Source organism: Chinchilla lanigera, unplaced genomic scaffold (assembly GCF_000276665.1).
Source record: "Chinchilla lanigera isolate Chin_1 unplaced genomic scaffold, ChiLan1.0 scaffold00025, whole genome shotgun sequence".
Classification (NCBI taxonomy): Eukaryota; Metazoa; Chordata; class Mammalia; order Rodentia; family Chinchillidae; genus Chinchilla; species Chinchilla lanigera.
In genome coordinates this window covers 5174345-5200940 of record NW_004955426.1, presented here as the reverse complement: position 1 = coordinate 5200940, position 26596 = coordinate 5174345, and the positions used below count along the sequence as shown (strand labels likewise).

The following is a 26596-nucleotide window of genomic DNA, read 5'->3' as shown; positions in this document are numbered from 1 at the left end:
GAAGACATGGGAGGCTAGGTCCCATGCTGCAGGTCAGAGTTTCTGCAGACAGCTCCTGACAGTGTGTGAAGCTGTGAAAGTGAAGCCAAAGCTACAACTGAGAACCCAGAATGCTGAAATGCCAGGAGCATAGATGCCTGCCAAGGGAAGCTGCGGGCAGAATGCAACATCATTGAGAGAGAGGGGCTGTGTGGACTGCAACCAGCAAGCGGTATGGGTGGGGATACCAAAGCTGTTGGGAGCCCAGATGCCAGAGAGGGAGATTTAAGATTTAATGTTTGCCCTGCTGGGTTTAAGACTTGGTTTGGGCAGATTCCTCACTGGTTTTCTATTCTTCCCACTTACACAAGGAACACTTACCTGTGCCAGTCCTACCGTTGCATCTTGAAAGTATGTAAATTCCTTTTTCACTTTCTTTTTTGCAGGGGCTCACAGTTGAATTTGCCTTGAATCTCAAAGGAGACTTTGGACTTGGGGTTTTGAGCAATACTGGAATGGTTAAGACTAGAGACCTGTGGGAACGGGCTTTACAGTGCGAGCAGACATGCAGCTTTGGATGCTAAATGTGCCTGATGGCCCATGTGCCAGTTGGTCCCTAGGGTGGCCCCCCTGGGATGTGGTGAAATCACAGGAAGTGAGTCCTCATGGGAGGACTTAGGTCACTGTAGGGTGTGCTCCCTAAGGGGATTCTAGGACCTTAGCGCTCTCTTGCTCTCCTCCCTCCCTCTCTCCCCCACTCTCTCCCCCTCCTCTCCTGCCCAACCTCCCTCTCTGTGTCTCTCTGTCTCTCTCTGTCTGTGTCTCCTGTCTGTCTCTGTTTGTCTCTCTGTGTCTCTGTCTCTCTCCCTCCTTCCCTCCCTCTCTCTGTTTCTTCTCTGTCTGTCTCTCTCGGTGTCTCTCTATCTCTGTCTCTCTCTATCTGTCTCTCTGCCTCTCTCGGTGTCTCTCTGTCTCTGTTTCTGTCTGTTTTTCTCTCTTTTCTAGCCGTGACTTGAGCACTTTGCTCTGCTGTGCTTTCCCCACCATTGCAACAGGTCCGCCCAATCTGGGACCAGACTGGGAGTCAAACTTGACCTGTTTTCTTTACAAATTAATTATCTCAGGCATTGTGTTACACTGACCCGTTCACATCGTGCGATATTGGCCAGCAGTTAGAGGATCCAGGAGCACAGCCACACCCATGTGCACACACAGACATGGGGGGGCACTTCGCAGATGCTGTGTCAGTGGAGCTCTCCAAGCAGAACTCTGCTTCTGCAACTGCCAGAGGGAAAATACTGCGGAGCACAGTGTCGTCATGTGACTCCACTTTCTGGAGAAGCTGCAGCCTTGTTTCGTCTTTTGTGGCCTGTAATTGAGGAGAAAGCAGCTTGGGGTCAGGGAGAGTCACCTCAGCCAGCCCTGGCCTTGGTCTGTCTGTCTGTCTGTCTCTCTGAATGTATCACTTTGCAGCCTCTGTGTCTGTCTTCTCTCTATCAGACAACACTATGACTAATCTCTAGTGCAGTTTCCCTCTGCTCTGAGACCTAAAGGTAGCCAGATCCAGAAGCAGTTTGGTATCTGAACATTAGCATCATTCTTGCCTTTGGATAGCTTTCTTTCAAATCCTAATAAAAAAATAAGCATTTTCTTAATCTGGGTGATTGCAACATACAGAGTCACATTGTAGGATAATTATACAGTGTTGCAGATGGTTGTTACAGTGACCTTGGCTGGGACTTGCTGGGAGGATTAGGTTGGTATATTGGTGCATCTATCATCCATTCATCCATCCATCCATCCATCCATCCATCCATCCATCCATCCATCCATCCACCCACGCATCCATTCATCTCCCTATCCATCTATTTCATCCTACATTATAACTAAATCTTTAAGAAATAACTCTTTTTTCTTCATTGATGCATCCTTGAGTTATCTACCATTTATTTCAAAAATTAGCGTGCTATGCTACACATACACAGGTATCTTAGTGTGTGCAGAATTAAAAGTACTGGAGCAGGTTTCCACCATCCTGCCTTTGTCCCCACATATACCATCCATTTCCACACCCTCTGTGGGTGCAGTCTGCAGAGTGGGGTGCAGGCTGATGAGATGACCCATGCCACACTTTGGGCATTACTGCTGCCCTGTTTGTTCAGGAAACAAAGTGCAATTCTCTTGAGAAAAATCCAGTTCTCTCCCTTGGCTCTGATTTCTCTTAAAAGACAAATACAGTTTAACTTCAGAAGAGGAGGCACCCACAGCACTCACAGTCCAGGGACAATCCCTGTATAGGCTTATATCTGAGAGACTTGGCAGTTTAGGCCGGGTGATTTTGTTGTGAGGTCTGCCCTATGCATCATAAGATGTTTAGCAGCACCCCATAGGTATGTGTGGCACTGACTCTGGTAAGGACAAGGAAAGGTGTCTCCAGATCTTGTCCTTGGAAAGTGGGGTGGGCAAAGAGGCAAAATCACCTTGAGTTGAGAATGTCTTGATTAGAATTAGAAGTTAAAGTGACTTTGTGGATCCTTCCATGCTGTCAAGATAAGTCACTCCCATAAAGACAAGGCAAAGCCAGACTCATCTACTGACCCAGTGTCCCTGGAGTTCTGACACCGTGCCATGGCACTGTGCTAAGTTACCAGGTGCAGACCCCACTCACAGATAGCTCATGGTGTGGCCTGGGAAGGAGACATGGAGATGGATAACCATATGTCAGGGGATTTACAGGGAGAAAAGTGAGCGGTATTAATGGTATGTATGATCTATCCGATACTTGCCCACACTTGGTACTTTTCAAATGACTCCTCCGAGCTCCTGCAGATACAGGCTTATTTTAAGTGGGACACCATAGCAGTGTTCCTTGCTTATCTACCTTCTTGGGTGCCTTGTTCAGGCTGCTTGCTGCCACCTCCAGAGAGGCCTGTCCTGAGAAAGCCACTCTGGATGCTTCAGCTCGGGTGGATGCCTGTCTGCTCAACTCCTACCACAAAATGCACGGTCTCGTCTGCAGAGTTTTAAGGTTTAACAACCCGTGGTGCTGTTAGATCCCGTTTGTCACTCACTGGGTTTATTGCGCACGTGCACTGTGTGCGCTCTGAAGGTGGAAACCAAGTGTTGTGCTGGATGGTCGCTCTGAGCAGTGTTTGACTGCTGGCTGTTGACTTGCAGAACTAGGCGCAGAAGGAGAACACAGAAGTGTTAAGAAAGGCGAGTAGAAGGTGAAATGGATTTCAAAGAAAACCTAAAGCCGAGGGTGAGACATGATTGGCCTTGTGACAGGCACGTAGTTTTCTGCCTGCTGGACCTGTGTGTTCTAGACCTCCAGAGCACTCTCCCTGCGCGCTTTCTATGGTTGCAACTGCGGAGTCTCTGAGCTGTCCTGCAGTCACTGGCTACATGTTTTCTACCGCCCTGGGCAGCCAGGTTTCCTCACTGCAGCATCCTACAGCATCTTACAATATCCTGCCTGGCCTGGCAGATAGCAGGTTTTTAATTAAAATGTGAATAACTCATGGCATTTAAGCAAGGATAAGATCTTTTTGGTCACAAAAAGCTTGTTTGGTGCTACTCCTACAAAACTCTCCTTAATGAGAAAACTAAAGGACAGTGAGGAAACCTAGGAACTAGTGAGAAGGCATTTGTTTGCTGTACTTAAATATTACTTCAAGTGGTGAGGCATAGTGGTGCATGCCTGTAATTCTAGCCACTGGGGAGGCTGAGGCAGGAGGATTATAAGGTTGAGCCCAGACTGGACAGTGTAGCTAACTTCTGTCTTAAAACTTAAAAGGGGGCTGGGGATATAGCTCGGGGGCACAAGTACCTGCTTGGCAAGTGCAGGGTCCTGAATTCAATTCCCAGTACCAAAAACAAAACTTAAAAAGGGCTGGGACGGGGCAGAGCACTGGTCAAGTATGTTTGATGCCCTGGGTTTGACACCCTCCCCCACACACACACCTTCCTCTAAGTAAAGGATCAAATATGGAAATATATCATCGCTGACCTTTCTCTCCCACACCCACCCTTTACTGGGGAGCAGTGAGCTGCCGAGTCACACAGATGAGATTTATAGTTGTTTGTGTCAGTAAAAGGAACTTCGGGTAAAGTGATGTGGAGACAATAGCAGAACGTGAGGATAGAGCGCCTTTTCTTTTTCCCAGCATTTCTTGCTAGTGTATAATGTCTATACAGATGAATGGGTTTCATCTTGGTAGATGTGTAGAGGACCTGGGTAGAGCAGCTGTACTCAGACACAATGGCGATCATTTTTCCAAGAGCCTTCACCTAGAAGCATCTAGAGGTTGAAGGCTCTGGGATTTACCTTTCTCAGAGGAGATCTCAATCGAGGCTCTTTTGACTTTGGAAGAAAAACTATAGCTCAGTGGCTGCTCACTCACTGTGTACGGAGGAACTGTGGGGTTAGGTTTTCTTTCAATTATTGCTACAACCTTAGAGTACTTGCTGGTAGCCAACTTTAAAGATGAGAAAATTAAGATTCTTTTTGTCTAAAGTTGTATAGCAAAAGGGTGGAACATCAGACTGTGAGTTCAAATCTGACTTTGGAGTCCAAATTCATTAGCTAGCTTGCAAACTTCCAGGAGAGCGGAGCTGAGCAGCTTATATTTAGGTCAATGAGCTTCTTAGTTTCCTCCTGTTAGGCTGTGCCAGGAGCTATATTTAATTTAAAAAATTAAGTGCATTTCAAATATTTTACAGTAGAAGGTAACACACACCAACTAAGCAAATAATCGCCGAAAGGATTTCATTCATTTTTCTATTTTAAGAGTTTTTTTTTTCCCTGCTGGGGGTTTTAAAATAGTTTTATTAAAGTATAATTTACATATCATAAAATTCACCCATTTTAAATGTACACTTGAAAGAATTTTAGGGATTTATAGGCTCATGCAACTGTCACTATAATCCACTTTAGAACAGTTCTATCAATCCTGAAACTTCCCTAGTGCTTTAAAGCGTTTTTAGCTGTAGAATTCCTAAGATGTGCTTGGGATGAAAGAGGTAAAGGTGGCAGGGTAGAAGAAAGGTGGAACGGAAAGAGCAGGTTCGATATTAAGACCAGGGAGTTTTCCAGGGAATCACACAGCAGAAAGAGGTTTAAGGTGATTTAATAGAGTCTTCATTTTAAAGATGAGGAAGAGAAGGGGTGAAGTCGTAACTCGATGGAGCCGGTGATACATGGTTTCTGAATCTCAGCCTATTTCCCACCACGATGCAAAGAAAACCATCCTGAGGCCCAGTGGTTTCAAACAACCCATTTTCACTCCGCTCACAGTTGTGCCGTCTGGAAGGGACCTGCCCTGTCCTTTGTCTGTGACTAGGGTAACGTTGCTGAGCCTTCCTGGGCTGGAGCATCGCGTCCAAGACAGCGTCTTCACTCTCGTACCTCCCGCCTCAGTGCTTCGGGCACCTCAGTCCCCAGCACCTCTCCATGTGACCTTGGCTTGGTGCTTTCAGGGTAGTCACAGTTCCCACATGGAGTGGACTCCAAGAGGAGTCCAGTGACAGCAGTGACCATCTGTGCTGGCAGTTGACACAGGGTCACTTCTGCCATGTCCTATTGGCCAGAGTGTCCCCTTACCCCAGGGGATTGTGAAATGGTCCCCATTTCATGATGGCAAGAGCCATGTGGGAGAAGAATGCATAGCTTGGGATATTCTATTGGGTCCATCTTCATAAAATATGGGAACCAGGTGTAGAACTAAGCAGGTAAACCTCTCTGAGACATCCACATGCACATCTGGCATTTTCATGTGCTTATGTAATAGTAATTGTTTTCGAGGACAAGATCCAAACTCTATGGCCAATCCTGGAAGTCCCCTCCCCCACTTGCTCTCGTGGAGTTTATTCTTTACCTTTAACCAAAATCTTACTCTTTCCTAAACATCCCACCTCCTTCGCACATGCTCTTCCCTTCTTCTCTTCAAGTCTTCAGCTCTTTCTCCACTAACCAGTGCTTCTTGCTCATTCTGTTAAACTCAGCTCAAGTGCTACCTTGCTCAGGACCCACTCCTCAAAACTATGGCAGAGACGATTTCCAAGGGCTTGGGGGAGGAAGGAGTAAAAGAGAGGGATTAGACAAAAGGTGGCAAGGACAGAGCAGACTGAATAACCATAGAAGTGGCATTCTAGGGAATTGTAGAGCAGAAAGAGGCTTAGAAATGGTTGAGCCAAGATCTTCATTTTAAAGATGGAGGAAAGGGGGAAGTTAGATGACGTCCATGTTTGCCTTTTGCTGTGAGTGCACCCCCAGCTGTACTGCGGTCTTCAGACTCTTGTGGTTTTGTCCTGCTTGGGCAGTGGTCTCATGAGAATAGGAAGTTTTCCCCAGGGTAGTGACATCTGTGGGGCTTGGCATGCACCATGCTTCTTACAAGGCCATGTTGCACGAATACAGTTATATGCACCAGGCCCTTAAAGGGGTGGAATTCCACGTGCACTTATACGTTGGTGGTGTCATCCTTCAGTGTGGCTGCTCTAACCAAGGACCGAGGCAAAGCCCAGTTCCATACAGTAAACACTGCACATTCAGCACCCAGTTTAGTGGACTGTTTGTCCTCTTACTAACTCCATCACTTTGGGGTCTTATAGCCTTTGGTTCAGTCCCCAGAACTCCAGTGAAGGAAGGCAAGGAAATCATGGCAGCATTGATGCCAGTTTTTCTGTGATGGCTGTCTTGGTCCATTTCCTGCTGCGAAAGACAAATACCCGAGGCTGGGTGTCTTGTGAAAAGAGGCTTATTCTGCTCACAGTATGGAGACTGAGCCCAAGATCAGGAGGTATTGTGTATTTGGCTATGGTGAGGGCCTCATGGTGGATGCCGTCCCAGTGGCAGGAGAACATACAGAAGAGATCATAAGGCAAGACAGAACACCAAAGAGACTCAGGGACCAGACCTGCTTCTTTTACAACTTGCTGTCAGGAAAATTAGCCCTGTAAGATGACCATCAGTCTTTCCTGAGCACAGTGATCTTCCATAACCCACCTCCCACCTCTTAAAGGATGCCCCACTCTCAGTATCCCCACTGAGGACCGCGCTTCCAGTACATGAAACTGGACGACGCAAACAATAAGCAAAGCACAGCAAGAGCTAATATCCAATGTCGTTTACAGAGAATAATACGGAGATACTTATGGCAGGAATTCTGTGGTCCCACGGCTGACTCACAGTCCTCTGTGTGTCCCGGCACATTGTGCTGCCTCCCCAGAGGCAAGATATGAACAAATTGTAAGAGATTCTGCATACATTTCTTTAAAGAGGTGGTCCACCTCATGCTATCATTCCCAGGCACCTGTGGCACTGTTCTTACCCCCCGGAGAATGTGCCACCTGTGCCCTGCATGAACCCAAGTGGGAAATTCTGCTCAGAAGCAAGGTTGAAAACAGAAATAGTCCAGTGAGAGTTTTAATATGCTGCTTTAGCAGAGGTAGCTTTCAACTCCTTGTGGAGAGAACAGGAAATCCGGTTAGAGTCACCTACTAATGACTTAGATAGAACTCCCCTGAGAAGCCAGTGTTAAAACACAATTAATACTGAATATGGAGAGAAACAATGAAAGAAAATGCAGTATTCCCAGACACACACTCTTTAAATCATATGGGACGAAATCAAATTACTCAGACTAACTATATTAGACAAGTAACACTTGGGGAAAATTTCCCTGATTTAAAATGATGAACAGCATCTGCTTTCTTATGAGGAATGATGAAAACAAGGGAGCGAGAAGGCAGCACCCGCTCTTGAGAACTAAAAAGCTACAATGTATTCCTGGTGCAGCATTTGAACTGTTATAGCTGGACTGATAAACAAATAGGAAAATCTATAATGCTTGACAAATAGGAAAATCAATAATGCTTGAAACTATTAAACAAGCGATAACATTGAGAGATGAGCTATGGATGGCTCTGAAAGAAGGAGAGGGAAAACAATGGAGGAATAAACATACTTTTTCTCAAGGGAGATCCAGAATCTGTGGCATTCTTTATGTGGCCTCCTGTAGCTGCTAAAGTAAGGCTTGTTGGTTTTTGAATAGTGGTTCCTCCTGTGAATATGCAGTCAGTCCAGGGATTTTTCCCAGACACAATCTTCCAACTAAACCATTCCTCTTCCTTACAAGAAATTTTTTTCACGTTGCTGTTGTTTTACTCAGTCTTCTTCCTTTGCATCTGGAGACAGCCAGGTGGGAGTGGCTGTGGGGTTCACTCTCTTGTTCCCAAAGACTTGGTGTCATAAAGGACAGATTTAATTGGGAGATTTTTCTGAATAGACCTTTCTGTGAAGGGCTCATCTCACTCTTGGAATGAGTTTATCAGCCTCTGGTCTTTCACGGCTGCTTCTCGCATAAGCATTCACTTGAAGTTCCTAGGTTCTGCTTTCCTGATTCTCATTTAATAACCAAACCTTCACTTTGTACTGATTTCCCCTTTTCTTAGAATTAAGTTTTGGAACTCTCCTACTGTATCGGATCACTCCAGCCCTGACTTGGTTGGTGTTCTAGGTCCCATTGTTTCTCATGTGGCCTTGAACCAGATCCATCAGTGTCTGGATGTGCCTAGGATTTTTTTTTCGTGATCCTGTAGCTGAAGGGTAGCCCTACCTATTTATTCCCTAATTTATAACTCTAGGACTCAGGCCTGTGGTGCTAGACACATATCTCAAGGAGCCCAGCATGACCCTGAGCCCAGTGCCAGTGATTCTTCTTGCTCAGCTGCACATCACAGCAAGGACATCACCAGAATTCCTGGCCGTGGCCTGGCAAATCTCCTGGGACTTCTTCCTGGTCTCCTGGAAGTAAAATTTTTATTGGCTTTCTAAGTTGTGTCCAATAACGTGAAATCATCACAGCAATTCCTGGTACACGCAAGAAGCTGCCCACTTTTTTCTTTCCTGTGGTCATATGATCTAATTCCAGGCATTTTCATTAAATAAATTGATGGTTTACATTCAAGACAGTGTCTCTCAGAGGATGTGCATTTCCAGTAGCTGAGGGTGTGGGAGTAAAGTGGTCTCACATAAGACAGTAGTCTCACATCAGGGGACTTTCTTTTGTTTCTTGCAGAAATTGGAACAAATGATCTGGAGGTTTGTTTTTTTCATTTTTGATCTCTGTGAAATAAAATTAGATGAATATCACCTGGCTGCTGATCATTTTTTTTTTTTTTTTTTTTTTCACTTTTTTGTTTTTTTGGTTTTTCTCCGGTGCTGGGAACTGAACTCACGACCTTGCGCTTGCGAGGCAGGCGCTTTGCCGCTGAGCTAAATCCCCAACCCCCTGCTGATCATTTTTAAGGAAGGGGAAAAAGATATGTATATCTACACAAGATAGCTGAGATAATTGTACTACTAATTTCTATGAGTTCATTGAAAGGAACAGTTAGTGCTTAAATTGTTTGATCAATTTTGCATACCTATACCTGGTAACCTGAGCAACTACTTTGAAGATAACAATATGCAGTTTAATAACCATTGTTAATTTCCTATCATCTTGTTTTGAAATTCTGTATCATTTTTATTGTTTTTTTTCTCTTTAAAATAAAAGATGTGAACAAAAACAAGAAAACTTTGTTTCTCTGATACTGTCAGATACTTCTATTTTAAGTTTAAAAGTTAAAGCTGGGAAAAATAATTGTCTGAACTACAGTGAATCTTCAAATCCATAATTCAGCTATTTGAGTCTTCTGTATTTTTTTTATTTTGAAATAACTTCCAGATGTCTTTTTATAAATTCAGTCCTAAGTAATTTATAATTTTTAGCGTTTTCATGTAGTATTGTTTTTGAAATTTTTCTAATTTTGTGCTGTTGCATTAAAATGTGATTGATATTTGTCTATGACTCTTGTATTTTGAGGCTTTGCTAATTGAATTTACTAATTCTATTAGCTTTTCTTGTACAGTCCCTAGGATTTCTGTACAGAAATGAATGCCACCCACAGATAGACACCATTTTATATTCCTTCTTTGCAGTCTTCAGACCTTACTGTTTTTTTCTCTTGCTGTATCGCATAGACCAGGACATTCATTCCAAACTTGAATAGACATAATAAAGATGAATATCTTAACTAGCTCCTGACTGAGGAAAGAAAAGATTTTTTTCCACAATTAAATATGAGCTTGGCAATAAGTGTTTTATAGGTGCTTTTTTTAGATTAAGAAGTTTTCATTCTCTTCCCAGTTTTCATTGTGGGTGAGGAAATGTCAAATAATTTTACTGCAACTATTGAGAAACTCTATCCTTTTTTTAATTTGTCAGCATAGTCAATCACATTGATTGACATAAATGAATTGGGAAATGCTGTTGCCCTTTATTTTCTGACAGAGTGTATATAAGATTGAAACTTTGTTTAAATGCTAGTATATGATGAAATCATCCTGCAGGTGTTTGTTAATTTGTTTGTCAAATGCCGTTATTCACATATTCAGCTTACTGTACATAGAGCTACTCATACACTCCATTTCTTCTCAGGTCAGTTTTAGTAAGTTTGTCATGGAAATTACCTTTCATCTATGCTTTTTTTTTTCCCAGTACCAGGGATCGAACTCACAACCTTGCACTTGCCAGGCAGGCGCTTATGCCACTGAGCTATACTCCCAGCCCCTATGCTATTGAATTAAGTGGCATAGAGTTATTTAGAGTATTTTCTTACTACTCTTTTCATCTTTAAGGCGAGGCATTGTATCTCATCTTTCATTTAATCAATTGCTATTAAATCATTTCAAGAAATAGTCCTATGTTTTCTAATTATTTTCTTAGGGTTGTCTAGATTTCATCTTTCTCAGGCAAAGCAAATTCCTTTTGCATGATTTTTTATCAGCTCTCCTGAGTTCTTGAAGTTGCTTTTCCAGCAGAAAGGATCCATACCAAACCATGAGATCATTTTTATTGTGCAGCCTTGATAGACACAACTCTAGCAAGAATGGGTATACAATTAATGAAGTGTTGCACTTTCATGCTGATTTGATTCCATATTGAGTTGTTTCTGCCAGCATTTCCAATGCCAACTTTAGGGATCCAATTTAAACAGCATATAGACGTGGTTGAAAATGGATTTTAGCTCAATTTATTTTTCTGAAGAAGATACTCCTTCAGAGCAGGTGTTCTCTCTTGTGACGCTGGTGAGTAATCCCACCTGTCATACTACACAGCATAAATCATGGTACTACAGATGTATTAACTTATGATTCATACCTGGCCTGCCTTGTAAAAACAAAGATGAAGCAGTACTTTGGGCTGGATGCTTTAATGCACCCTGAGCAGATCCTCTCTCTCTGAGTTCAGCCTGGTTGCCTCCAAGCATGTTTTATTTTCCGGGAGGAAATTCGGTTCTAAAGTGAGAAGGTGCCTTAACTCTTTCAGACAATAGAGTGACAGGTTTATCTTCTAAATAGCTTCCTTGAGACCTGATGGTGTGTAGGCCTTTCTCAAGTGCTATTCGTACTAGCTAGAAGTGATTTATACAAGGGGGAGACTTGAGTCTTACTTTGGCTTGGCCTCGTGTCATTTCTTTAAAGAATATTCCTTGGTATTTATCACATCCTTTCTTCTCTGATGGCAATACTAAACCCCTGTTAGTCACCTAGTTAGTTAGTTTTACCACAGCAGGAATATTTGTTGTTGTTTCCCAGTTACCCATGGAAATAATTGGGGCAATTGCTTATCTGATTTCCCAAGAAAAGTACCTCTTCTAATACATCAATTCTGGCCACATAATTGCCTGTATCTTTTTGAAACTGCTGGGCTTACTTGGTACTTCTCTGAACAGTTGTGAATAAAGAGAATATTAAATACTTTTTGATGTGAGTTTACTTTATTTTCAAACTTTCATTAAATTGAAAGAGGTATAACTCTTTGAGATTGTCTTCTACATGTTAGCATTCATTTAACAAGCTACAACTTCCAGACTGGAGGAGAATTTAGAGATTCCACTTAGAAAAGTGCAGATTAGATTTAATTGGCACCCTGCTGGGCTTCTCTCTTCACAAGTGGAATTTTTTCCATTCCCACCACCACCTCTTAGACAGGTACAACTATGCTCATTTTGCTTTTCCTTTCAGATACAGATGTGTAAGTTTAAGCAGGCAGACAAGGATGTTTTAGAAAGATTTAGGCTTTAGAAGCAGAGATCTGGGTTTAAACTCTCCCTTCTGGCCTCCTTAATAGTTTGGCCAGCTCAAGACTTCCATGCATCAAGGATGGGATGGAGCCCGCGAACGTGGGCCTCTGGCAATTAGATGGGTGATGGGAATGAATGAGAATCTGTTCACTTCAGGACTTTGCTGGGTGTGTTAAGCTGTGTGGTAAACAGGACGAGGACCATGATTTAGCTTCTGCCACTGTGAAGCCTGCGGTCTGTGGCCATGGGGAGATAAAAGTCTCTGTGTGATCGAACTGAGAAAGCGATGAATGCTAAGCTTTGGACTTGGGGGCCAGGAACGAGAGATCCTGCTGAAAAGTGGAAGGGTATGAAAGGACGGCTCTTTTAGAAGAGGTGGCATGACCGTCAGGGATGCATGGAAAAGAGGCACTGCCAGCTAAGAGAAAAGAAGGGGATTACATGTTAAGGAAGAGAGAGGAAGACATTCAGAGGGACCAAGCAATGAGCCTGTGGCATGTAGGGGAGGAAGCAACAAACAGCTAAAGATGAATTGGTGCCGATGTTCCCAACCCCCTCCCTGTTAGTGTCCTTCCATCACTTTCTTTGACCCTTCCCTAACAAGTAGGTGCCAGGTACTGAGCATGTGTGCTGACCCAGATGCGTAGCCTTTTCCACCCAGTTTAGCGTGCAGCCCTTCTTCATTGGGAACTCAGACATCAGCAAACCACCAGGGAGCCGGCAATGCCATGCAGCTGCACTGACGGTGGCCACAGAAGCCAGACTTGGAGCTTCCATCTCCAGAATGTCATGGCGCTGCAACGGTGGGAACATACACAGTTGTTATCATAGCCCAGCAGCACGCTTAGAGTCCAGTGGAAGTGGAGGAGTGCGAACCTAGGATACATTCTGCCCAACCTCACATTTCAGCTCCTGCACTGGACAAATTGTTTAGCTGCTCTCTGCTTTGGTTGACTTATATCTGAAGTAGGGATAAAAACTCCCCAGTAGACTTGTGGAGATTAAAAGAATTAGTACATGTAACTTACAAAAATGCCCAGCATGTATTGGATACAGACACACATATATAATAGCACACATATATGTATGTATATGCATTTAATTATTATTAAATTTAAATACTGTCATTAAATTACTTCTTGGAGTGCATTAAATGAGGTTGAGCTTTCAAAAGAGGAGCTTGCTGATCCCACTTTGGTGATAGGTGCAATAGTTTGTTACATTGAAATAAACAGTTTTTCAGTAATATGAGAGCCATGTATATTCAAATATTATGGAAATAAAATAATCATAATCATTGAGAGTCAATCTGATTATTATTATATTATTTTCTTACCTTGGCAAAAAAAATGAAAATACACACACACACACACACACACACACACACACGTACATACTCTGATGTATCTCTTTAGAGGAAAAGAATGTGTTGTTTGGCCATTGAAAATGTTTATTGAAAATATCTTACAAACTTAAACCTAGTCCTTGGATACCAGGAGAGAGAAGCAAGCCTCCAGAGCCTCAGGTACTTTCATTGTCCAAGGTAGTGGTCCATTAACACGGCTTCTGGAAGCCAAATGCCTAAATGATTTCTGCCTCTGAGGGCCAGGACACTGGCTGCATTTCCTATGAGCCTGTATAAGGCAGAGTTATTTTTCCTAGGGGAAGATGGGAAGCAATTCCTCTTTTTGTATGTAATGGTAGGAATATGAAAGAATGGTATATAGTAGGCAAATAAATTACCAAGGTATCAGTGTCCAAAGGGAAATGCTTATATTCATAATTGGATTTAATAATTTTGGTTTCAATAATGTTTGTGCTCATTAGCTATTCAGTGAAATGAAGTTAATTTTAAAGTTCATTAGTATACAAAGAGCATCTGTTTACTTTTAACAGAGTTGAATATTTTCATTATTAGTGGAGTGATTTCCATTATTATCAGCATGACATATAACCAAATAACTTCAGGGGACTCATTATAGATTATGTACAATTTATTCATCTTTGAATATAAGCTTTAAACATCTGAAATTACTTCTAATATCCATAGCAAGTGATAATTTCTGTGGTAGTAGTAAATAATTAAACTTCCCAGTACACTAATTGAGTTGTTCTTTTTACGTAGGTTCTTTGTATGATTTTAAACACACTGATTCCAAACTGCCAAGCACTGGAATTTTAAAGTGTTCTCAACTTGGTCTCACCAAGGCAAATGTGATGCTTCCATATTTCTTACTCCTGGTAACTGTTCCCTCACTCATTCGCCTTCCCTGTGAAGAAGCGCTCCACTGCCTGGGTTAGAAGCATGCGGTACAGGAAACTGAGGTGGCCAACACCTCTGACTCCAAGTAGCCACTCCATTTCCTGTGTCCTAGGAAACTCCAAAGGCACACCCATCCATCACCATGGTGCTTGCAAACCTGAGTGTCTAGTAAGACTAAACAACACTGTGTCCCAAGCTGTCATGCAGATGGGCTCAAATCACTTAATTTGTGAATGTAAGGGAAGCTGAGTATAATGAATTGTACAAACTTAGCTCTTCACATTTCATTGAAGTTGCATAATAAACTTGCGTCACTGTAAGGATTATTGGTGGAGGAAAGTAGACTTCAGTGAAGGCCACCCTTGGTGAATCTTACTCACTCATTTTTGAATGATTGCCCAAGGACTCCCAGGATTCAGGTATATGCATTTGAGCATGTGGACCTCCATGTGGAAATCTACGTACACACACACACACACACACACACACACACACACAGAGATACACGTACACATACACACACACCCTTTAATCTCATAGATTTAAATTTATGTGATGTTGTCATCTTTCTGGTGTGATTAATACATTGATAAAGCACATAGATCAATAAATTGATAATAATACAAATCAATGTGGTAGTATTTTTCTAGAATGGATACCAGCTGTAGGTAGTTTTTTATATTGCTTACCATGTTGTACTTAAAGCAAGTTTTAATGAGCATCTAACTAAAGCTGATCAAGCGACACTGACACCTGACATTTTCTTGGTAATCCCCAGATTTAAAAAGCTTCACAATTCAAATACCTAACAATTTGGGATACATTTATTAAAAACTATGTCAGGAACCTAAGGGAAAACTATTAAAAAATATTTTTGAAATATATTGATCCACCTATAATGGTAAAATAATGTCAACTAATTTATTCAGAATTGTGAAAGCAAGAACTGTTTTTTAACAAATGAATACTCACCCTGACATGAACAGTAATGTGTTTCATACAGCAAACAACTGTTATTGTTTGCTTCTGTTTTTAAAAGTAACTTAAATGACTTTAGAGTATGAAATATCTCAAATGTATGTTGGCTTTAATCTGTAACAAATGTAGAATTTAATAATATATGTGAGTATACAAGAATAACCTGGATTATCAAATAGAGTTTTAAAATATTATAAATAGTACATGAATTTATGAGATGCATGTGAAAGAGAGAAAGGGAGAAGACAGAAGGGGAGAGAGAGAGAGAGAGACAGACAGACAATGAAAAGGAGAAGGAAATTACAGCTGAGAGAGATATATTACCTGGGGATGTATATATTCAGACTTAAGGTAAGTAAGACTTTGAGGAAATTTCAGATTCATCCATTGGACACTGAGTGGTTAAGCTTATTTTTTAAAAGGGCATTTTAAACTGTTCAGGAATTCTTCCGGTGAGTGATATGTTGCAGTTAGAAATCTTCCACACAGAATGGGATTGTATGGGGTGTTCCACATTTCATTGCTTACTAGCAAACCATAACAATTCTAGTGTTGTTCTGTTTTAAGCAGGAGAAAGTTAGAACACGAATAATCCTCTCATTTTGATAGCGCCTTGAAGGACTTGTGATCATTCATAGTGTAAAACCTCTGAAATGTTAGGATACCAAATTAGTTTTTCCTTTGAATTGTATGTGCCAAAATAGTTCATGAGTTTCTAAGATAATCCATGTGTGTACAAATTCTAAATCTTGACAAAAATGCTTCATAGATTATCCATTAGATAATAAAAGGCTAGTAATACTTGAGTATATGAAATGTGCCAATAACTGATAATGTACAATTTTATAGTTTCCTTATGATTATTCTAGAGTTTATCTTAAATGAATTTTTCACTGATATACATATATAACTGACTTACTTGTTTTGTGGTTCCACAATTTTCTTCTAAAACAAGAGACAACTTTCCCCCTTTTTAGGAACCAAATGTATTAAGAACAAAATAAATACCCAATAGACGAGTCCTTACCATGTACTGTCAGATTGTATTTAATTTCATGCATGCATGGAAGGTAATAATGTGATTCTGCAGTACTAAATATTCCTCAGCCATTCACACTCAGTATTATCTGGAGTAAAACTAGATTAAACTTGCAGAATGGTGAATTACTGCAAATAATAAAGTCAAGGCAATTCATTGATCTTTATCTGCTTGTCTACTTTTTATAGCTTGCATGAAGTAGAAATGTTTGCTTGGGTGCTGATCAGATTGCAAGGGGTCTGGCGTTATGGAGAGAATCACTGGGCTAAAAATGTTTTTTTTTTCTTTTAAAGTTATACACAGCACCTTTTTCTTACATGCCTCTGTTTTTCTTTTAGTGGCAAAGCATTTCTATAACACTGGTTGAGAAAGTTCAGATGATTGCTGTAATCCTAGGATCCCTGTTCTTAATAGCAAGTGTGACTTGGCTTCTCTGGTCAGCCTTCAGCCCCTATGCAGTGTGGCAGAGGAAGGACATCCTTTTCCAAATCTGCTATGGAATGTATGGTTTTATGGATCTAGTGTGCATAGGTAAGACCATGTTAAACATTTATGAACTGTCAGTAATCTATTTTTTTCAGCAATTTTCTTCTCACCAGTTGAATCTAACATACCTAGAATGTTGTGGTTTACATTATTTTGGCTTTACAAATAATTATTTGGGGTTAGAAGGATATTTTTCTTTAAAACATAGCACTAAAAATAGCATTTATATTCTGATGTTTTCTGACAAGGTAACAGATAAAGACCATGTAAAGTCATTTATTTTGCAACTAAAAGAAAGGAGAGGTGGAAGAAATGATTTGAGGTGAGTGACATAAGTAAGGTCATTCATTTGTAAGGAAGAAGAGCAAATCAGCGTCCTTTTACAGAGATGGGGAAGAATGGATCAATGCAGATGGCAATATTGTGCATTTGGTGAGAAGATAATCACCCAAAGACCCATATTATCACTGTGGCTCACATCCTTTGGAGACATAAATGGCTTCTTGGAAGATGAGGGAGTTGGGGAGACTTTTTCTTACTGACTTACATCTCTTTGTTTCACTTAGTGAAGTCAGTGCCTTAGAAACAAAAGCATATCAAACGTTGCAGCCAAAATAGGTTACTACAAGATAGCTACAAAAGGATCACTCTGTGATTCCATTGACCAGTCTGCCGGTTCCCTAATACCATGTAACAAATGGAAGCCAATTCATGCAGCATTTACGTGTGAGGTGCTGCAGGCAGTCACAGTGATGGTAACCATGTCTGGGGTTGGGGCTGGGGGTGGTGGATCTGGGCACCGGGGTATGAGGATAATTGCTTTGCTCTGTTATGGTTCACAGCCTTGTGAGTTGTAAAAACACCACCATTTAAAGCAGTGACTCTCAGGGTGTGGTGCCTCACACTGACACACTGGCAGAATCTGTAGCACCTCATCGATCTCAGCCCCAGCCCAACCAACTCAGCCACCTGTGTTCATATCACTTTATTGTTCCGATGCCCTGGAAGCTTGGAACATCATTGTCTAGGGCATGGATGCCCAGTGTGGGACTGAGTGCCTGGGATCCAACCCTGGCCTCTGCTTGCATAGGTCACCTTCACCTTGCTACACTCCTGTCCTGTCGCCATTAAAATGGGGATAATAATTCCTACCATGCATATCTAAATAAAGGAAACAGTAATCATATTACTAATTAGAAGTGGTAGATCAAATATATTTGAACAAGTCAGAAACACTAAAATAACTTTATACTGCTTAAATTAATCTCTGTACTTACTAGAGCCTTAATTTAACTAGCAATTTCAACTAATTTTTTCCAAAAGGGCTACATGTATAAATGTTTAAAATATGATTAGTCTCACTTTCCCTTTTGTTATTTCCTCCCTTCACTGATGCAAAGCTAATTGGAAAGAAAACAATCATATTTTAGGCTAGCAAGAGAAAAAGAAGAGTGGGAAATGTCATGAATAATATGTAAACTGTGTGGATGTTTCCTGAATAATTGTGCTAATCATCTATTTGAGCACTTTGCATTAAATGTGATAATGCATATGCAAACATTTGGAAATTCTAAAACTCTATTAAATTTAATCCTTAGAGGATTTCTCTAAATAAGGAAAAATCCCAAAATTGTTCTACAAATTGAATCTTTCAACAAGTTCAAAGTGGTGTTCATTCTTCAACTTGAATATTATGTAGCATTCCACTGATATTAAGATGGGAGCATTTCAGAAAGCTAGAAGAATTTTATAGGTTTTCACCATAAATAAATGATAAATATTGGAGGAGATAAACAGATTTAAGCATTATACAATGCACACTTGTGTGGAAACAGTACGTGGTGCCCCATTAACATGTATAATTTTTATGCTTTATGTACCAGGTTAAAGATAATTTTTCAGTAAGACTAGGGAAATGCCAAAAACAAAAAATTAGGCTCCCATTTCAACTAGAAAGGGAAAAAAATCCAGTTGACTTTTTTGACATCTTTGTAATACTAAAAAGGCCGTACATTTTCTTTTTTTGGTTTTTTGGTTTTTCTTCCAGTACCAGGAATCGAACTCATGACCTTGTGCTTGCCAGGCAGGTGCTGTGCCACTGAGCTAAATCCCCAGCCCCCAGGGTCATACATTTTCTGATTAGGAAATCATTTTCTTGAATTTCAAAACTTGCATCACTGCTGTTATGATAGTCTGAATTTTAGTTATTACTGCCAGCATTTTAATGAAGATTATTAGAATCTGCTTTCAAAAGCCTAGACATATGAGCTAATGGTCACTTGGTATTATATGACCTATTTGGACTTCTCTTGAAATTTGAGCATTTGCCCATTTTATAAAGTCAGATTTCTTGGAAAGAAAGATAGTTGCCATTTTTCTGGAGATATTTTGGAGAGTAAATTGTTATCTGCCTCTCTAAATATTGATAGTACTCTATATTGTCATTGGTTCATCAAGTACATATCTCATCCTTCAGTGATCTATTTATATATTTTGAAAAATCGTTAAAAATTCAGATCGAACATTATTTTACTTATAAATCTAAATAAGTTTTTTGCTTTAGCTCAGTGACTGTCTTAATTTTTTCCCCAAGAAACTAGGACACTACTATACTAAAGGAAGCAATAGCCATTTAGATTATAGCCAATGTTAACCTCTGGTAACATTTCAGATTATTTAAAATATCTGCTAGCCAATGAAGACAGCAACAAAAATGACACTGATTGTACCTTAATACTAATAGGACCTGGAAGACTTAGAATTGGAGGTAGAATGAAAATCAGCCTTACAATGTTGAGTCCAGTGTACTGAGGTCAGTTTAATAAATATTTGTTGGAACATTCCATATGTTTGACAAGTGCTACCTGCTAGGAATACCAACAAGTCAGTAATTTTCCTTCCCCAAAGGAGTTCCTGATCTCATGGGGGATGTACAAGTTTTTAAATTTTACTTGGGTTCTTTTTTTTAACCCTAACCAAAAGTAAGTGATGCTGGAAGACTGTGGAGGGGTCCTTGTACTTGGGCCATATGACAAGATAACATCACAGAAGACACTGTCAACCCACAGCCTTGCATGAAGGCTGTTACAGCTTTACATGAAAAGCACTTCCACAGAATTCCTGCCCCCAAATGGTCTGTTTAATCTTGGAAGGGCATCACCCTTGTTACTGATCCTGGAGGATACTTGATTTTATTCCTTGTGGCCAAGGATTATTGTTTCAAAGTATTTTATGGAATGTCCCTCATTTCCCTCCACCTCCTTGAATGCACACGTAGTTTACTCTGCACACGCTTCCCTTGCAATGCCACTCTGGAATAAATTTAATTAATCTTTAGAGAATCCCTCTTGCTGTCTGTCATTTAGTTTGACAGGGAAGAGAGTCCTGTGAGTAGGTAGACAGAAAAAAAAGGGATATGCAGTTATGAAAGAATGCACAGGAATTGGTCATTGGATAATACAGGGAGAAATTAACCCTGGAGTGTTACTTGGAGGAGAAGTTTTCTCGCAGATTTTATGGGGAAATGACAGCCCAGATGGCTGACAGCTGCTGGTACTTGACAAAGGAAAAATGGACCTCTGTTCACCCCCGGAGGATGCGAGATTGGCTCCCCTTTCAGGGACTTTGAAACAGTTGGAAACATTCCTACAAGCTTTTAAAACTTGGTTACGCCTAGATGAGAAAAACACAGTGACAACTTGGAGTTCTCTTTGAAAATCCATGGCTAGTCATCCCAGAATCCAAACATGTTATAATCCCACCAGTGCATTTAACAGATCAGGAGAAATTGGACTGTTAACTAGGATTTTAAAGATCTGTAGAATATTTATTTCCTTGGGAAAATTTGTTTACCTACTTCCACGCGTGGTGAATTGGTTTGTTGTTAAATAATATATTTTTCTTTTCCTGTAGTTTTTTTTTTTTCTGGCTATTAATGATTTAAATTCTCCAAGGAGCTAGGTACATCAAGATCAAGTTCAATAGAAATTTCTGCAATGATGAAAATGTTCCATATCCTCATTGTCCAGCACCATAGACACTCTATAAGTTTGGCCAATGAGTATTTGAAATATGGCAAGTGAGAGTAAAAAACTAAAATTTAAGTTTAATTTTATTTAAATTAATTTAAATTTAACTTAGATTGCTATATATGGATTATGGCTACCATTTTGGACAACACAGGTGCTAGCTGATGGAATGGTGAATGTGTAAAGATTCAATTAACGAGTTCACCTTGTCTGTATAGAGCACTTGTGGTTCTTAAATGACAAAGGAACTCTGTTCTGAGAGAGATGAATAATGTGACGATGAGTTCAAGAGGATTAAGTGAAGGGGGTAGGGGGAGAGGGTGGCTGCTGGGAGGTGGACAGAGAACCACAAGGGTAGACCTGTGACAGAAGACTCTTTTCTGTTACTGAACATTTTTAGATGACTTCTGTGGGTTACATGTGAACTCAATTTTCAATCTACATTTATTATATAGCTCCTATCCATTTTAAGGATATTGAAATATGAAGATAGATAACTACGTGAGAAGCTCTTTTAAATATTTAAGTGGGTGCCTTTCAGACTGATTGCTCACAGGAAAACTAATATAAAGGATTAAAATGTGCGAGATGCTGCAGCCTGGGGCAGTAATGGAGGGAGAGGCAGAGGAAGCTCGTGTTGGCTCCTCCCACAGACCTCACTGTGGCCTGGGGAAGATCAGCAGCCCTAAGAGCAAGACTGTGGGAGCAGGCCTTGGGCAGCAGAAGGTCGTGCTTCAGGAACATGTTTATTTATGACTAAAGCTTGAGGGCCTCGGAAAGGGCCCTAGGAGAGACAGGGCCTTACTTGGTTCAGTTGCATCTAAAGACTAAGCACGTTTCTGAGGCATTTCAGTGTCAGATAGTGAAGCTGGTGAGTTGAGTTGTGTTGTAGAAGCAACCTGTGATGTTAGTGTGAATCTTGAGCTAGAGATCTCAGTTCATAGATCTGGTCTCATTACTATTGCACGTTGTGGCAGATCTGTCTGGAAGAGGTTTTGGTCTCCCTAGGGCATTATGGAATGGAATTGGTTATGGCTATAGTATTTTACTGTATTACTTTTATTATTTTAAACAATTTTTAATTGTTCAGGTAATACATACACATACATATATAACATATATAAATTTTGTTTATGGCTCTGAAATGTATAGTTACAAAAAGACCACTCCATTCACACTACCCTTTCTGTTATGCCACACCCTTTGCAAGAATGTCCCTTTTCAACATCATAATATATGACCCTTGGATATTTTCTGCTCAGTTTACATGCATATAGGTGCATGTTTTATTTTTTCATATGAATCAGATCATGCTACATCCATTATTGAGAAGAGAGTCATTTCCATTCAGCAATGGGACCTGCAGCTAAAGAGCTGTTCCAACAGATGTAACATGATTTATTTAACCTTTCATCTACTGATGGATATTTAGGTTGTTACCCATTTGTGCCATTAGGGACAGCGCTATAAAAGACATCTGTTTTCTGTATTTCTGTAGGCAAGATTCCGAGAAGTGGAAAGTCTGGACTGAGTAATAACCACATGTTAAATTTCAAAAAGTCCTTTTACATTGCCCTCTAAAAAGACTTCACTTTTTATACTTCCTTCAAATAGAGAAGAGTTCTTAATTTCCTCCACCTTGCTGAGCACGGGTGTAGTCACTTTTTGACATCGCGTTTGGTAGTTTTAGCTACACTGAACTCTGGTATGGTGGTTTCCTTAAAATCAGTTCTATAAGTTGGTGTGACAGATTTTATCCTAGAAAATTGGATGGCCACACTGGGTCATGCTGATGGGCAGGCATCCCTGCCTGGTGTCTTTTGGGATACTGGGGATGTGATGTTCAGAGACAGACCAATCTAGCTCTCCAAGCACATTTATATATTCTTTCTGAAGATGAAATCCAGCAGGAGTGATGGAGATTAGAGCTCACTGCCTATCAAAAACCTTGCATTCCCCAGCACATAGGTGATCTCTGAGGTCAGTTTCTTCTGTTATATTTAACACTAAGGAGATTTCACTTCTCAGTCTTTTTCTTTTTAATGTAGAATGTGTTTCCTGGTATTGCCTTAAGAAAAATAGCCTCCCTGTGTCACTTGGCTGTGAGAGTAAAATACTGATTTGTTATTTTCAATTTTCCATATTGCTTTGCTTCTCAAAGAAGAATCATGCAGAATAGAGCAACTATAGATACATACATATGTATGCAAACCTATAGATATACCCATAAGTATAATATGATTGTTTATGCTGCCTCGCTTTTGAAAGCTACAAAGACCAGGGAACTCTAAAATATAAACTGAGATACTAGAATAAGAAGGAGATCAAAATGTTTTCTTCTCAACTGTATGAATTAAATTCAATACAGTACTGAAAAAATGCTTCTTCAGCAGGAGTTCATGTCTTCTAACATAAACCTTTATTTCCTTTATTTTCAATTGAAAGTTATTTAAATGAATATTTAAATTCTTATTATATATTATTCATAGTTGATCAGTCATCAAGCTAAAGTTCCTTGGGTGCATGCAAGAAAACTAATTAGAGCTACCAGTTGGTAATATATTCACATTTCTTTATAGAACATCAGAGTAATAATTATGAGGATGCCTACAATCATTGATTATGTTAGACATATACTTACGTTTTAAAAAGTCAAGTCTTGTTTTTGGTATTGCATAACTTTGCTAATTTTTTTTGCTAATGGTAACACAAGATTTAACATTTTATTGACATGAAACTTTATTTTTTGTTTTTTGTTTTGTTTTGTTTTGTTTTTCTACTGGTACCAGGACTTGAACTCACGACCTTGTGCTTGCCAGTTAGGTGCTTTGCCGTTGAGTGAAATCCCCAGCTCCTGACATAAAACTTTAAAAGTACATTGCACACTCTGTGATATTAGATGAGTCAAAATGACGCATTTTGACGAAATATTTCAGGATCATCAAACTTGGTTATCATACATAAATTCCCAATACTTGTCCTTTTAATGACAAGGGTGTTTCTTCTTAAATTTGTTCTGTGGGTCATCTTTGCTTTCAGTGAGTATAAATCAGTGAGCATAAGCAAAACATAATTAAGAATGTAAATCTACTACTATGGAAAAAGAAAACCCTACTATAGTCTAATAAATGAATTTTAAGCTCTTTTTAGATAAATATTTCCATACTTTCTCTCACCTGTCAGCATGATTCAGAAGTTGAAATGGAGACCATAGACGCCAGTCAGCAACACCTTCCAAACATCTTCTCAGGGACACCAAGCAAGGCAGGCCTACCCGATTCAAAACTGTCAGCAGTGCTCATCAAAAAAGCCCTCATATAGATGTAGTTCTTTTTTTTTAATCACAATACATCGGGATCCCAGATCCCACCTCACACCCCACCTTCTCCCAACCCAATCACCGCTGTTTCCACTGAGTTTGGAATCTGAGGGACTGGGTTCACTCACTAAAACAAAGTTTTGAAAGGTAACAGGTCAGCATAGGTCTGTACAATGGGTGTGTAGATGACTGCTAAGGGTTGCAGTTCACACTTTGGGTTGTAGTGGAAGGTGGGTTGTAGGAGGTGTTGTTGCTGTATTTGCCTCACTCTAAGTTTTGTAGGAAGTGCTGATGTGGATATGTTGGCATGAATCATAAGGCATGTGAAAAAAGGAAAAAAAGAAAAACAGCTCAACTTAAACACTGTTTGGCATAATAACCGGGAAAGTTGATTAGCTCAGTATTTCCTTTTTGAATCTTCACATCACTATAATTTTTCCCTCTAGACATAAGAAGTGTATCAGCCACTTCTGCTCCAGGAAATACTTCCATTTCCTGAGCTATAATTTGATCCCTCAGCACCACAATTTGGCTACTTAGGAGACCTTCATCCAGCTGCTTCTGAGGAGGACAGGAACATTCTTCTACTCTTACCCAGAGCCCTCCGGGGCTTCCTTTCTAACTTCATGCCAGGTGGAGCTCTGAGCTGTGAGACTGGTGGTGCTAGCAGGTCTGTGACAGGCACAGCGATGACCGTTATAGATGTGCATGCTCTGCTAGCTCACCTGGAATTACTGCTTAAAGACAGTACAATTTCTTTACGTGGGAAGACCATTACCCCTTGATTTCAGAATATGTTAGAATGCTTCGTAGCCCGGAAATTGTACTGCTTCACTTAGAAAGAGTCCGATATCGTTGATCAGCCTGAAACACATCCGGAGCCTGCCCTGGGGTGCCTTACACTTTGAGCACATCCTGGGCAGGGCCTCAGGGGCAGAGGAAGAGTGGTTTCTGCAATTTGAAATGCTTAGAGAAAAAACAAATCTTTATCTTTTATAAGCTATGTGAAGTAGGTCATTATCTCTTTTCTCTGGAGGTACAAATTATAGGCTTGTCTATGCCTTAATCATACGGATGTTTACCAACTTCTCTAAATATTATTAGCATGGTTGGTTATTAGTGATATTGTTGCTTTTAAAACCCCAGGAAATAAAATAGAAAGAAACTTGTTTTTTTGCTATGTATTCTTCAGCGCAGGCCTGGAATGGGCTCTCAGAGCTAAACTCTTTAGGTTTTCCAAAAGCAGGGGAAAAACCCAACTTAATGCAGTCTCCTCTTAATTGACCTTGTAAAGTTCAAGATTTTTTTGAAGAAGCATGAACACAATTAGTGGAGTAGCACACGGACAGTGCTGTTACTGCTGACTTCCGCTTCTTCCCTAGGAAGCTACAGCACTTGGAGCTGTCTCTCTCAACTGCAAGAGGTCTGGTCAGGAGGCATTGGTTTCCTGTTGAGCCGACGTTCATTGTTGGTTACTGTGAAGATCTTGGAGTGTAGGATGGAGATATAAACAGAACAAGGGTCCAAATGTGGGCAAACCATGCCCTGAGGGTCAAATCCAACCTACTGCCTGTTTTTGTACAATCTATGACCAAAAGTAGTTTTTAATTTTTTTAACTGCTTAAAAAAAATCAAGAGAGGTCTATCATTCCATGACATGTGCCACCTTGAATTTAAACTTTAGTGCCTGTAAATAAAGTTGTACAGGGCAGCACCATGTCCATTCATTTAGGTGCTGTTTGTGAACAGTTGCAATAGGCACTGGAAGGTTTACACAGCCTGAAAATACTTTCTCCCTGACCCTTTTCAGTTTGCCAAGCCCTGGCTCGTTGCAGGGACAGATTCAGGGGAAGCAGCAATTAAAGTCCAACCTGCAAAGTGCCAGGAGAGCAGTATGTGTGAGAACTGATGGGGGAAGGTTAATCACACTGAGGGTCAGCAAAGTATATGGGGATGAAAAAAATCTTGGGCTAAATTTTAAGGCACAGCAGGAATTAGGAACAGGCCAAGGCAGAGGCAACTGCCCGGATCTGCAAACACGTGCATCACTCTATGTATCACATTTAAGGAATCATAAATTAACAATAGCAAGAGCAAGCATGCTTGGTGGGGAAGTTGTTTGTCACAAGCAAGTAAAACCTGGTCATAGAGAAGGACCCTGTGGATGGGAGTTAGACAGCGAGAGCCCAAGCTGGAAGCCCAGGGGCCTCTAAAGGACATTATGCCAGGAAAGAGAAGTCTTGTGCTAGCTAGGTGTGATTGATGAGCTTGATAGTGGAGAAAGGACTTTCGTAGAAAAACAAAGCTTGGAGGGAGGACCACCATGCTGGAGAAGGTGAGAAAGATTTACCACAAGCCAAGCAAGTGATTAG

The 26596-nt window shown here is 40.5% G+C and overlaps 1 protein-coding gene across 1 annotated transcript in view; it reads left to right on the top strand.

Moving 5' to 3' along the window:
- March11 (membrane-associated ring finger (C3HC4) 11) overlaps positions 1–26596 on the top strand; it is a gene marked incomplete in the record, with an annotated part of 117780 nt that overhangs the window by 78799 nt on the left and 12385 nt on the right. Inside the window, 1 exon segment of the mRNA XM_005386259.2 lies at positions 16730–16922. Within this exon segment, the coding sequence (XP_005386316.2) occupies positions 16730–16922 (193 nt within the window).